This window comes from Macaca thibetana, chromosome 10 (genome assembly GCF_024542745.1).
Source record: "Macaca thibetana thibetana isolate TM-01 chromosome 10, ASM2454274v1, whole genome shotgun sequence".
Taxonomy (NCBI): Eukaryota; Metazoa; Chordata; class Mammalia; order Primates; family Cercopithecidae; genus Macaca; species Macaca thibetana.
This window is the reverse complement of record NC_065587.1, coordinates 7,471,809-7,484,843: the sequence shown is the minus strand read 5'-3', so window position 1 is coordinate 7,484,843 and position 13,035 is coordinate 7,471,809. Positions and strand designations below refer to the sequence as shown.

The following is a 13,035-nucleotide window of genomic DNA, read 5'->3' as shown; positions in this document are numbered from 1 at the left end:
CCCAGGCTCCCCTTGAAGAGACCAGCCTTGAATCTGCTCTCCTGTCTCTCATTGTGCAGAGTCAAGATGATACCAGGGCCAGAACGAGCCCTTCTACAGACCCCACACTCCACACTCCCCTCTGTGTTTATCTTAGAGGTTGCTCATCTAATGTGAAGTCCAGTCTGGGCAAAGGAGAGCCAACTAAGACTAAACGTTTTCTGCAGACCTACGCTAGTGCCAGGCCCTGCCCCATGAGCTGGGAACATGGCTACAAATGTAAAAGGCCCTTTCTAATTGAGGAGCTCGCTGAGAGCTCCTGGGTGCATGGCCTGAGTTTGACAGCTTCGGTATGGTGACCCCTACAGCAAGCTTATGGTGGGCCCGCAATAAATGAGCTCACAGTTCTGTGGGGGACCAAGACAAGTAATTATGACCAAGTCAGAAGTGTGATGATGGAGGGAAGCCCAGAAGCCTCTGGGAGCAGCGTAGGTAACTAATGCAGTCTAGTATGCATGTGTGTGCATGGGTAAGTGCATGTATAAGTGGAGGTATCAGAGGCTCCCTGGAGGAGGCAAATCTAAAGAATGATTAGCCTTCAGATTTAGACAGGAAGCCCAGAAGCCTCTGGGAGCAGCGTAGGTAACTAATGCAGTCTAGTATGCATGTGTGTGCATGGGTAAGTGCATGTATAAGTGGAGGTATCAGAGGCTCCCTGGAGGAGGCAAATCTAAAGAATGATTAGCCTTCAGATTTAGACAGGATGCAGAAAGAAGGTAAGGAGCTCCAGGCAGGCAGGAAATCTGAGCTGGGGCTCACAAACGTAGAGCAACCCAGTGTGTGTGCATGTGTGTGTGTCTGTGTGTGTGTGTGCATGCCAGGATAGAGGTGTTTCAGGATGTGAAGGGTGGAGGCCCAAATTTGGCTAGAGAGATAGGGAGACCCCTGGCAGTTCCTGCAGCACATTCGCAAGCCTCCTCTTGTCTCATTTTCATACCCAGCAGGACAAAAAATTTCCTTTTCTAGCAGGTGAGAACATGAAGCCTACAGAGCCAGTGAGCAACAGAGCTGGGCTTGGGGCAAGAGTCTGACTCCTAACTCAGGGGTCAAGCAGAGTGGGGAGTTAAAGCTGAACTCCGAAAAATTTTAGGGAAACAGGTAAGGCCTCCAGGGCAGGGGACAGCAGGAGAGGGCCTAAGGAGGAGCTGGGCTGGGGGACAAAGAGGCCAGGTCAATGGCTTATACCAGCAGAGATGGAGGGTCAACCATGGCCCTGCCTTGCCAGGACACTGGGTCTGGGGGGCAGAATAGAGGATCAGAAAGCGGTCACACACAGCCTCACATGTACCACTCAAACCCGGGAGCTAACCTCTGGCCCTGACAGCAGCCAGGCCAGCCGCCCCACCAGGCTTCTCACTCATGGCCTCCTCTGTGTGCCTCCAGCCTGGCCTCCTTCCAGAGATCTGTAGGTAGGCGCCAGCTCCCCCCTTTGGGTTCTGGGGCCCTGAGCGTGCCAGGAATATGACCCAACCAGGCATGATCCAGGGCGATGTCATCTGCCCAGCACTCAGCCTTAAATAAATGCTCAACAAATGCGAAGGATAAACACCACCAGCATCCCAGAGAGGCGTGGCTGCATCGCCCACAAAACTCTAGCCCTGTAAATGCCTTATACAGAAAGAACAGGGACCCATCCTGTGCTCACATGTCACTTTCCTAATACAAATATCAAACTTGGAAAAATTCAGCTGGCAGGGTCCAGGGAGAAGAAAACTAGCTGCCACAGTCATTGAGTGGGAGCTGCAAGACCTGGATTTCAGTCCTTGTCATGTCACTGTGAACATGGGAATCTTGCAAATGATGCTTCCTCTGTCTGAGCCTCAGTTTTCCTCATTTATACGACGGGTGCAGACAGGGAAGTTGGGGATCAGTGACCCCATCCGGGGGTGTGTCTGTTTCGGAGAGAGCTATTTCCAGCTCCCAGATGCCCAGTCCTGCTCCAGACCCATGGGGTGAGGACGGCCATGCAGACCCTCATGGACAAAAGCTCCAAAGGTTCCAATGGGCTTGGAGAGTCCTGGCACCAAACACAGCCAGAGCTGCTCTTTTCTCTCTTTCAGCCTGCTGGGGAGGCAGTTTCTAATGCCAGGAGGTCTAACCAGCACCCCAGGTGCAGGGCAGAAAGGCTGGATAGACAGACAGATGGTACAAATCCACCAGTGTCTGTCCAAGCACTGGAACTCGAGACAGAGACCTACAGGGTGGTTTTGAACTTGACGTTAGGGACCTTGGAGGTCAGGGGGTAAGCCCAGGTCTTTGCACTCCAGCCCCATATAGCCAGTCAAGGACAGATGCACAAATACATCATTCAATACTTCATCTTAATTTCTTTTTCTTTTCTTTTCTTTTTTTTTTTTTGAGACAGTCTTTCTCTGTTGCCCAAGCTGGAGTGCAGTGGCGCCATCTCAGTTTACTACAACCTCCGCCTCTCGGGTTCAAGTGATTCTCCTGCCTCAGCTTCATGAGGAGCTGAGATTACAGGCACACGCCACCACGCCCGGCTAACTTTTTTTTGTATTTGTTGTATTTTTAGTAGAGACGGGGTTTTGCCATGTTGGCCAGGCTGGTCTCAAACTCTTGACCTCAGATAATCTGCCTGCCTCGGCCTCCCAAAGTGCTGGGATTACAGATCTGAGCCACCGCACCCAGCCAATTTCTTAAAAAAAACGAAAAGTTTCAAGCCCAGTTGAGAATCAGGCACCCCATGACTCTAACTCCACCCTTCCAGGGAAACAGCCGGCATTCCCGAAAAGTTCACTGCCTCCCTCCTGAGGCCGAGAGAAGCCTGTGCTGTCAGCAACCATGACTATCAGCAACCATGACGGTGGTGCTGGAGGCTCAGCCCCAGCTGGTGATGAATGGGGCAGGCATCGGCCACCTACAGCAGCCCTGGCAGCCTCAGGGTCTGGCCAGGAGGGCCGGGCTGGACTCACCTTCACACTGCCTGCCTTCCCCCTTGTAGCCTGGCTTGCAGAGGCATTTGTAGGACTTGGGCGTGTTCTGACAGATGGCATCGATGTGGCAGTCATCCGTGCCCTCTGAGCACTCATCCACGTCGACTGATCCTGTGGGTAGGGGTGTAGGGGGAACAACAGGTAAGCTGTGGCCCCGCGGCAGGTGGCTGATGGTGTGGGGCAGGGGGGCTCTTGCCTCTGCCTGTCCATTGGTCAGTGGGCTCATTGGCAGTAACAGCTGTCACAGGACAATCTGGTGTGACAAGTGGCAACTGGTAGCATCTTTTGCACAGCCACTCTGTGGCAGGGACAATGCTATCGATACACTTGGCCTTATTTATTGTCGCAATGATCCCATTGAGCTATCGTTCCGCTAAAAAGATGAGAAAACTGAGGCTTAAGGAGACAGTGAGGAAGAACCTCCTCCTCCATCTGTCCTACTCCCCCAACAAGCATCGCTCCAACCTTCCCCCACTCTCCTCACTCTATCCCCCCACAGGCATCGCTCCAACCCTCCCCCACTCTCTCTCTATCCCCCCACAGGCATCGCTCCAACCCTCCCCCACTCTCCTCACTCTATCCCCCCACAGGCATCGCTCCAACCTTCCCCCACTCTCCTCACTCTATCCCCCCACAGGCATCGCTCCAACCCTCCCCCACTCTCCTCACTCTATCCCCCCACAGGCATCGCTCCAACCCTCCCCCACTCTCCTCACTCTATCCCCCCAACAAGCATCGCTCCAACCTTCCCCCACTCTCCTCACTCTATCCCCCCACAGGCATCGCTCCAACTCCCCCACTCTCCTCACTCTATCCCCCCAACAAGCATCGCTCCAACCTTCCCCCACTCTCCTCACTCTATCCCCCCACAGGCATCGCTCCAACCCTCCCCCACTCTCCTCACTCTATCCCCCCACAGGCATCGCTCCAACCCTCCCCCACTCTCCTCATTCTAGAATTTAGAGCCAGAAAGGTCCTTGGAGGAGTTTAAATCCAGCCCCTTTGGGTTCCAGATGGGGACACCAAGGCCATGCTAGGAGGCTCCTGCAGGTCACCTGAACGTGGGATCCCACCCTGCCGCTAGCCTGTGGAAAAATGGGATTCGTCATCTGGCTTCCACACCCCCACACCAAAGTGTCTGGTGGCAGAACCACACCCTCAACTGGGCTAACCTGAGCCCATCCATGGTTCTGACTCCCCCCATGGTCCTCCCTCCTCGGAAATCCACACGTGAACCTGGTTTTCATATCCCAACTTCTAAATGCAAGTTCAGTCTAGGCTTTGAGGGCTCCCGACACTCTCCACCTACCACCCCCAACACATATACACCTTCAGTCTGGAACAGCTGTTGGGGCAAATCAAGCAAAATAGATTCTGCATATCCGTTCCATCTACACACCCCAAGCCTCTCTCCCTGTCTCTTTTACACACACACACACACACACACACACACACACACACACACAAACACACAGTTCAGGCAGAGAGGGGACCTGCCTCTTGTCGGGCACAGTTCAGCACAGTCAGAGCTGAAGCTATAATCCAGGTTAATTCCTCAGGTTATAGATGAGGAAACCGAGGCCCGGTGAGGTCAGTAGCTCACTGGGACAGAGAGTGGACTCCAACACAGAATGAGCTTTCCTACGTGCCATGTGACTTCTAGCTAGCAATGCATGAAATTCAGACAGATGACAGACAGACAGAAGGACCCAGGAGTGCAGCAGCACAAAGAACTCTCAGCAGCTGCCATGAGGGCAGTGCCCCAGGGCTAAGCTCAGAATGTCCCCATCTCGTCATGCCTCTGGCCTCACCTTAGATTGCTGGGTCCCCAAGAGTGTCCACTCTAAATTTCTCCCCTGCATAATATCTGGGTTTGAAATCTGCCAGTGGGGCCTATGAGATCCATGCCCTCCAGGGCTCCTCCTTCTTTGCCCTAGCCCCCAAGTCTCCTGCCCACCCCTGAAGGAAGAGAGGCATCAAAAAGAAACACAACAGCATAACCCCCCTGCACACACACACAAGTGCACGCGTGCGCACACACATGGCAGGTGGCATTGCTTTTCAGGGGGGCTACATTTGCTCAGGTGGGCGGCCTGTCCTAGACAGCTTGCCCAGGGGAAGAGTGGAAAGGGGACCAGGAGGCAGGGACTGGAGGGGGCCGGCAACTGGATGGCTGGGCCAGCAGGAACATCCATGAGGGCCTTCTGGGGAAGTGGCAACGGAGGGACGCTGTGCAGGACTGGCACTGCCTCTAAGGCAGGGACCCAGGGGCCAGAGAGGGCCCATCTCCAGGCTTCTATTCGGGAGGACTGGGGACACTTCTGAAACAGGACCAGCAGAGGCAGTGGGCCACAGGTATGGCTCTTCCCACTTCCCAGGGGCCAGTGTGTAGGAATGAGGGGCGGGAGCCCCTTGTGCCCTCACCGCCAATCTCCCACCTAGACAGGTGTCTTCATTGGGATGGAAATGTATGGATGTTGATGAGGGGTGGGTGGAGCTATCTCTCAACACATCTTTCAACACTTGGGTGTCCTTGGTGTGGAGTATGGGGAGAGGACACAGGAGTTTGAGAAGAGAGGGTGAGAAGCCACTTGTCCCCACCAGTCCTCTGCCATGCTCCCGCTCCTGTCTGGGCTGGAGACTCCCCTGCAGGGCGACCCAGCCCTCCCAGCATAGGCTGCTCCCTTTGATTCTGGTTTGCTTATGCTGGGGACAGGCTTTTCACAGTCACAGGGCTTCCACCGAGAGGGTCAGGGAGGAGACAGAGTCAGATACAGAAAGACACGAGGAGGGACACAGGCAGAGATAGGCACCCCCAGGAACAGTCACTCAGAGGTGAGGGACCCCAAAGCTTGGGAGAGATACCCACAGACACAAGGGGAATGGGGCAGCAGGGTTGGGCTTCCAGGAGGGGTGTTGCTGTGGAAGAGTCTCACGGGCCCAGCATCCTCACTCGGGGCACGCGGGACCACCAGGAATAGACCCTACGCCACCCAAACCAGACCTCAGGGAGCCGCGAAGGACGTACAGGACCCTTCCCCTGCCTCCCCCTCCAAGCAGAGCACCGGAGGAGCGTCTCTGATGACGCGGGGGAGAGAATGTGACTCCAGCTTTTCGGGAAGCCCCTGAAGACAGCCAGAGAGCAGGAGGGGAAGGGGTGGGAGGGTGGGGGGTCCCCGTGAAACCCACGGGCCTGGGCCTGTGGCCTCCGGGTCTCCCCCTCCCCTTCCTGGGTCTGCTCCACCGACGTCCGGACTCTCCTCTCGTGTCTGTCCCTGCGTCTCCTCTGCCTTCCTTCCTTCTGTCTCTCCTCCCCGTCCTGTCAGACGGTCCCTCGTCCGCGGCTTTCCAGGCATCTCCGTCCCTCTCTCTTTCCGGGTCTCCCTCTCACCGCCCCACCAACCCCGTTTTTCTCCAGTGTCCATCTGTCCCCCATCTCCTCTTCTCTCTCCCTTATCAACAGTGGGACCGTCCCTCTTGATTCCTCCTGGTCCACGGGCCTCCTCCTCCTTCCCCGGGCCGTGCGGGCCTCCTCTCTACCCTTCCGCATCTGTCTTTTCTCCGGGCTTCCTTTTGTCTGCTCCCTCAGCGCAGCCTCTTCTGTCCGTCTGTCCCGCACCTCCCGCCCCGTCCCGGTCTTTCGGTCCGACCCTTTCCCCTTCCACCTCCTGGCGTGTCCCCCTTCGCCCGCCCCGCCCCGCCCCGCGTTCCCTCTCCCGGGAAAAGCGCCCCTCTGCGCTCGGGGTCCCGCCCCTCCCTGGTCCGCACGCGGGGCCCCCGGGAACCGCCGCCTTTCTTCCTCGCTCCCGCGCTCGCGCTTCCCCTCCCGGGGCCCCGGCCCACCCGCCCCTGCTGCGGCCCCTCCGGGCTCAGGAGCCCCGGCCGCCCGGGCTGCGAGAGGGGGCGCCCCGCGCTGGCCCCAGAAGTTACTTTGCAAAGAGGCGGGGAGCGCGGGGCCGCACGGGGCGAGCTCGGAATGCGCAGGGAAGAAGCCCTCCGGGACCGCGCCTCGGCCGCCCGCGCCCCCCGCGCCCGCCGCCCCCCACCTCGGTCGGGGGCTTACCTGGGAGCCCGCTGCCCCCCGCCAGCCGCCCGCGCGTGCCCAGGGCCAGCAGCACGCACAAGTGCCAGCGCAAGGCCGCCGCGCCCATGCTCAATACGGGCCCCGCTGGGCGTGCGGGCGTGCGGGCGTGCGGGCGTGCGGGGCGCGGGGACCCGACCGACCGGCGGCTCCCGCAGGCGCTGCTCGCTGCTCACAGCTCCGCCACGGCTCGGGCTCCTGAGCAGCCCAGCCGGCCCGGCTGATGAGCTGACAGCGCGCGCTCATTGGCCCGTGGCGTCGGGGGGGCGGGGCGTCGCCCACGGCCGGCCAATGGGCGCCGGCCGCCGGCCCTTCGGGGGAGGGCGGGCGCGGGCGTCGTGGGGGGGCCCTTCCTTGGGGCGGGCGGCAGGTGGGGGGTGGGGGCCTGGCCGGCCTGCTCGCTAGGCTGCGGGCGCGGGGTCTCGGCCAGGCTGGGGCTGCTCCGAGGCTGCGCCCTCCCCTGCCCTCGGCGTCCCGGCCCCTGCCGTCGAGCCCGCCGTCCCTCCAGGCCCGGCGGCAGCCTCGGGGGCGGGGATCCTGCGAGCCGGGGGTCCCGCGAGGTCGCCCGCCACCCGTGTGCAGTGAAACGCGCTAGCGCGCAGAGCAGACTCGCCTGCGCCGTCGTTCGCTGGACGTTTCCTGAGCACCTACTGGGGGCTGAGCGCCGCGAGGCAGCAGCGAGCGAACCGGGCGGGGAATCCTCGTAAAGATCGCTTGAAAATTGACGTTCAAAACAAACGAACTTTTTAGCACTCGTCAAAGGACAGTGGCTCGTCAGTGTGCTTGTCACGGGGCGGCCGCAGGACCCGCGTCTGGAACGGGGCGCCCGGGGCGGACAATGCCCCTTGGCGGTCGGTGCCGCGCGAGGCCCCGCACGGGGCTGACCTCGGCCCGGGAAGTTCGCTGACCGGAATGCGAGGCCGGGGCCTCTCCCAGTGACGGACCCGGCGGGGCCAGGAGGAGGGGCGGGGCGGGCATCCCGGTCCGAAGACCCGGGAACTGCTCTGGCCTGGCCTGGGGTCTACACCTGACGCCTGGCGAGGGTCGGCCTCGGGTCTGGTCCCACCAGGCCTAGGAGGGAGGGGCGGCTGGAAATAAATGGCCCCTCTCAGCTCCAGGCAGGACGCTTTAAGGGAAGAAAGTTCAGCAAACCCCAAGGCCCATCTCCTTGACAACCACCAATAAGAGCTCCTTTTTTCTTCTGCTCTCCAGGCCCGACTCAAAGACAACTCTTTTCTCTTTTTTTGTCCACTCTGCCTGCACCAGTTTGAGCCCCTCCACACCAGCTCCCCTTCCTGCCCTCAACACACACACACGCGCACACACACACACCGTCACACATGCAGACACACGCTCTCACATGCAATCACTCAGATACAGCCTCACACCCTCACATCCTGCAGCACACACACAGGCACACATGCTTCTTCACGCCCTCATCCGACCTGCTGTAGATGAGCTCCTCAGCCCTGGAAGGTTAAATCTGCATCCAGCCAGCTCTCACTCACTATCTGACTTCACATCAGCTTGTGGCACGGGCCTGGTGGCCGAGGCAAGGGGTCCCCTACATGGGGATTGGGGGTGTAGGGGGTCCAGAGAGGCCCAAAGAAGAAGGAAGCACTGCTCGTTGTCTCCTCTGAGCCCCCACCCCATTGCTCCAGACATTTCAGTCTGTATGGCAGCTCCTGGCTGCTGATTTAATTTGGGAGATGCTGTTGACAGGCTTTATTTTGTCCCCGTCAATCGTGTAGCTTTGAGTTTCTGCAGGGGGTGGGGAGTTCCCTCAGAACCACAGATTATCTTGTGCATTGGGCAACAGGGCAAGCAGTGTGAGGTGGTGGAGGAGGTCCTTCCAGGGGGCTCTAACCTACTTGAAACAATGCCCTTTAACGCACCTGGTCATTACGGCCCCCCCCGCCCTGGCCAGGTGCCCCTCAAGCTTGATGGCAGCAGGAGAACCTTCTTCCAGGCTCTGTCCCCACAAATCAAGGCAGGAATGGAGGCAGGTTACGCTGGGACCCCTCAGCCCAGAGGTAGCTCTCCCTTGTACCAAGTTGTAGTCCCCAGCCTGCCCCCAAGCGATTGCTCAGGTGAAGTTTGCGGGTGAATCAACACCCTCTAAGGTGTGCAGACAGAGGGAAAGTGGTTCCTTCCAGGTGGCTGTCGTCTATGTGGAGGAGTCAGTGAGCAGAGGAAGGAAATGGAGAGAAGATACACCTGTAAGCCCCTCACAGGTGAAGGAAAGGAGGTGGCCTGTGGGGCAGAGAAAGAGGAGGTCACTTCTGCCGCAGGGCACCATCAGGGAGGCCTCTTAGGGCAGGTGACCTGGGCTGGACACAGAACATAAAGAGGAGATTTGCCTAATGGATGAGAAGAACAAATAGAGAATCTGCCAAGGTCCATGAGAGAAGGTGAGGACTGAATAAGTGAGCCAGAGAATGTTCTGGAAGCATCTTGAAAACTGCAGAGCACTGTATGCACGTGATAGTGATGTGCTGGAGGGCTGCGTGCAGAAATGGATGAGTCTATTTTGGACTGGGGTGGGCTGGCAGGTGGGAACCCACAGCCACGCCTTCAGCACAGGATGACTTGGAACCTCCGGACACCAAGCTGGAATAGTGGAGGCCGAAGGCTGAATTGCGCAGTGACTTTGGCGGGGAGCACGCTATGGCTCCTGTCACCTCCAAATGACCTATGAGCTCTCTGTGTGGCAAACAAAGCACTGCTTACCCCTCTGGGATATAAGGGATGACTCAGCTTTATGTTCTCTCATCTTTCTAACAGTCCCCAGCCTCACCAAACTGCTGCAAAGGGAGCCCCACAGCTGTCCTATTTTTTCACACCCCAGAGCCTGCACCCTTTCCCCTGCCAGGAGCACCCTTGGTTCCCCTTCTTCACAGGGCCCACCCCTCCTCTTCTGCCCACACCCTGACCACTGCCTCCAACTGGATGTGGGGCCTCCTCTGGGCTCCCACAGTCCCCTGGAGTTACTTCATCAGAGCCCAGCTCGCTCTGGGTTTTACCTCTGTCTCCTCCTAGACTGGGGGTTCTTGAGGGCAGGGCTTGCAGCTGATCTTTATCTGAGACCACAGCTCCTAGTTGGGGCATAAGAAATTATTGCTAAATGAATGAATGAACGAAGAAAGAAACAGAGCAGACATCATTTACCTGATCATTCTTATTGCTCTGGGAAAAGGAGCAATAAGCTAATGGAGAATTTAAGCCAAATCTGTGGCTATTTGACAGGGCCTTGAGAGTGAATCCGAATGCCTACTCCGTCCTGCCCACCTCCACCTCTGTGCCCCAGGGTGGGTGGGAAGCTGGTCCAGCCAGCAGGATGGCAGTCCTCAGGGGCCGAGTGGCTGACCTGGGGCCCTTTGGCTCCCCCTGGTGACGCCTCACACAGATCTCAGTGGAAGAGGAGGGAGAGGAGGTGAGCTCCCCTCTCAGACCTGACCCCAGTGGCTGACCCCAGTCCTCAGCACTGGGAAAGCCAGAGGCCCTGGACCAGGCAGGTCTGCTCCCAGACCACATACTGTAACCTTGGCTAAATCTATTGACATCTCTGTGGGTTCTGGTTCCTCCTCTGTGTAGGTGACCTACCTCTTAGAGTAGTCGGGAAGATACAACACAGCAGAAATGATGTGGAAGCTCTCCAAACCTCAGTTTTCTCGTCAGTAAAATGAAAGTGATGGTAGCTAGTGTTTTTCACTCACCCGTGGGGAGGATTCAGTGAGATTTTGTACATAAAGCCCTTAGGACATGCGATGATTATTCTTACTACTACTATCACTACTGCTAGTACTGATACTGTTACTAATAGTAGCAGATGGTAGTAATATACAACCAGTTAGGAACACTTTACATTTTAAAAACTTCCTCATGAAGAATTCTCTTGCTTAATAACAGTTGTGGAAGTTCTTTCAGAAAATAAAGTTATCTGCAAGCATAAAATGTCATTACATAGATGTCAAGCCTCCATCTTGATTCCTTTAGATGTTTTTGCCATCCTTTCTCTCTCTTTTTTTTTTTTGAGACCGAATCTCGCTCTGTTGCCCAGGCTGGAGTGCAGTGGCACAATCTCAGCTCATTGCAACCTCTGCCTCCCAGGTTCAAGTAATTTTTCTGCCTCAGCCTCCTAAGTAGCTGAGATTACACCAGGCACCACGCCTGGCCTTTTTTTTTTTTTTTTTTTTTTTAAAGTAGAGACGGGGTTTCACCAAGTTGCCCAGGCTGGTCTCGAACTCCTGACCTCAGGCAATCCGCCCACTTCAGCCTCCCAAAGTGCTGGGATTACAGGCGTGAGCCACTGCACCCAGCCATCCTTTATTATTATTAAAAGTGAAATGGCATAATAGCCTCCTGTGGTTGCACACGTTTTTAGACCTTCAAGGGTAGACTTTTGTAATCCCTAAATGACCTTTGGCCACACAGGCCCATTTCTTGGCTTGACCTGTCAAGTGAGGGGCTTAGTTCCCAAGAACCCAAGTTCCAGATTCTGAGACGTCCCGCCTGAGTTGCGTCACCCAGCATATTCTGACCTGTCACTGCTGCTTCTGGAGGGGTACAATAGTTGACATGTGTTGAGCATTATATGTACGAGGCACTCTGCTGAGATGTCCCAGGCATTACATCTTTTAAGCCTGTGAGCCATCTCCACTTCACACCTGCAGAGACAAGGACTCAGGGTGCCTGGCCAGGATCCCAGGGCTAGCAAGTGGCAGAGGTGGGATTTGAACCCAGGCCTGTGTGACCCCTCACGGCACAGTCCTAACCATTCTTCCTTAATGAAACACACTCAGAGACTCAAAGGGTTGAGGGGCGTGGGGGTGGTAGGGGACTCCTGGCTGTAATGCTTCAAGTTTTACTTTTTTAGTTTAGATATTGAGAAAAGTGGTTTTCACATAGTGCCTGATATGGTTTGAATTTGTGTTCCCACCTGTACTAGTCTGTTTTCATCCTGCTGATAAAGACATACCTGAGACTGGGTGATTTACAAAAGAAAGAGGTTTAACTGGACTTAGAATTCCATGTGGTTGGGGAAGTCTCACAATCATGGTGTAAGGCAAGGAGGAGCAAGTCTCGTCTTACATGGATGGCAGCAGGCAAAGAGAGGATGAGGAAGATGCAAAAGCGGAAACCCCTGATAAAACCATCAGATCTCGTGAGACTTATTCACTACCATGAGAACAGCATGGGGGAACTGCCCCCATGATTCAATGATCTCCCACTGGGTCCCTCCCCCAGCACGTGGGAATTATGGGAGTACGATTCAAGATGCGATTTGGGTGGGGACACAGCCAAACCAGATCAGCACCCAAATCTCATGTCCAGTTGTAATCCCCAATGTAGGAAGAGGAAAGGCCTGATGGGAAGTGATTGGATCATGGGGCCGGATTTCCCCCTTGCTGTTCTTGTGATAGTGAGTGAGTGAGTAACCATGAGATCTGGTGGTTTAAAAGTGTGTAGCACCTTCCCCCTTGCACTCTTCCTCCTGCTCCTGCCATGTGAGACGAGCCTGCTTCCCCTTCGCCTTTTGCCATAATTGTAAGTTTCCTGAGGTCTATCCCAGCCATGCTTCCTGTACAGCCTGCAGAATTGTGAGTCAATTAAACCCCTTTTCTTTATAAATTACCCAGTCTCAGGTAGTTCTTTCTAGCAATGCAAGAACAGACTAACAAAGTGGTCAAACTGTAACTGTAAATAACTCACAGGGTTGGTTTTAGGGATGACTGAGTTTTATGTTCTCTCATCTTTCTAACAGTTCCCAAATCTGTTGGAAATGCTCTCCCACATGCTAAGGAGACACAAGAGATGGTACAACACCAAGAAGGACTTCCTGGAGTCTTCCAGCGCGAGCTGGAGGACTAGCTGCTTTTCCCTTGTAGCCACGCCGTGTGGAGCCTTGCAGTGCACCAGGCACACCTCCAGCCATCACCTCATGGCTGCAAGTTCATAGAC

The 13,035-nt window shown here is 56.2% G+C and overlaps 3 protein-coding genes across 4 annotated transcripts in view; 2 read left to right on the top strand and 1 right to left on the bottom strand.

Moving 5' to 3' along the window:
* The window catches only part of SCUBE1 (signal peptide, CUB domain and EGF like domain containing 1), a 145,330-nt gene extending 138,044 nt beyond the window's left edge, over window positions 1-7,286 (bottom strand). For both annotated transcript variants that reach the window (XM_050806163.1, XM_050806164.1), the window contains exons 1-2: window positions 7,057-7,286; window positions 2,973-3,104 (exon numbers count right to left, since the gene is read on the bottom strand). In XM_050806163.1, the coding sequence (XP_050662120.1) occupies window positions 2,973-3,104; window positions 7,057-7,144 (220 nt within the window). In that variant the 5' untranslated portion in view covers window positions 7,145-7,286. The remainder of the gene's footprint in view (window positions 1-2,972; window positions 3,105-7,056) is intronic.
* Window positions 1-13,035, top strand: part of SAMM50 (SAMM50 sorting and assembly machinery component) — a 718,434-nt gene that overhangs the window by 41,198 nt on the left and 664,201 nt on the right. The window lies entirely within an intron of this gene.
* The window catches only part of MPPED1 (metallophosphoesterase domain containing 1), an 822,621-nt gene that overhangs the window by 650,976 nt on the left and 158,610 nt on the right, over window positions 1-13,035 (top strand). The gene's annotated exons all lie outside the window — the stretch shown is intronic.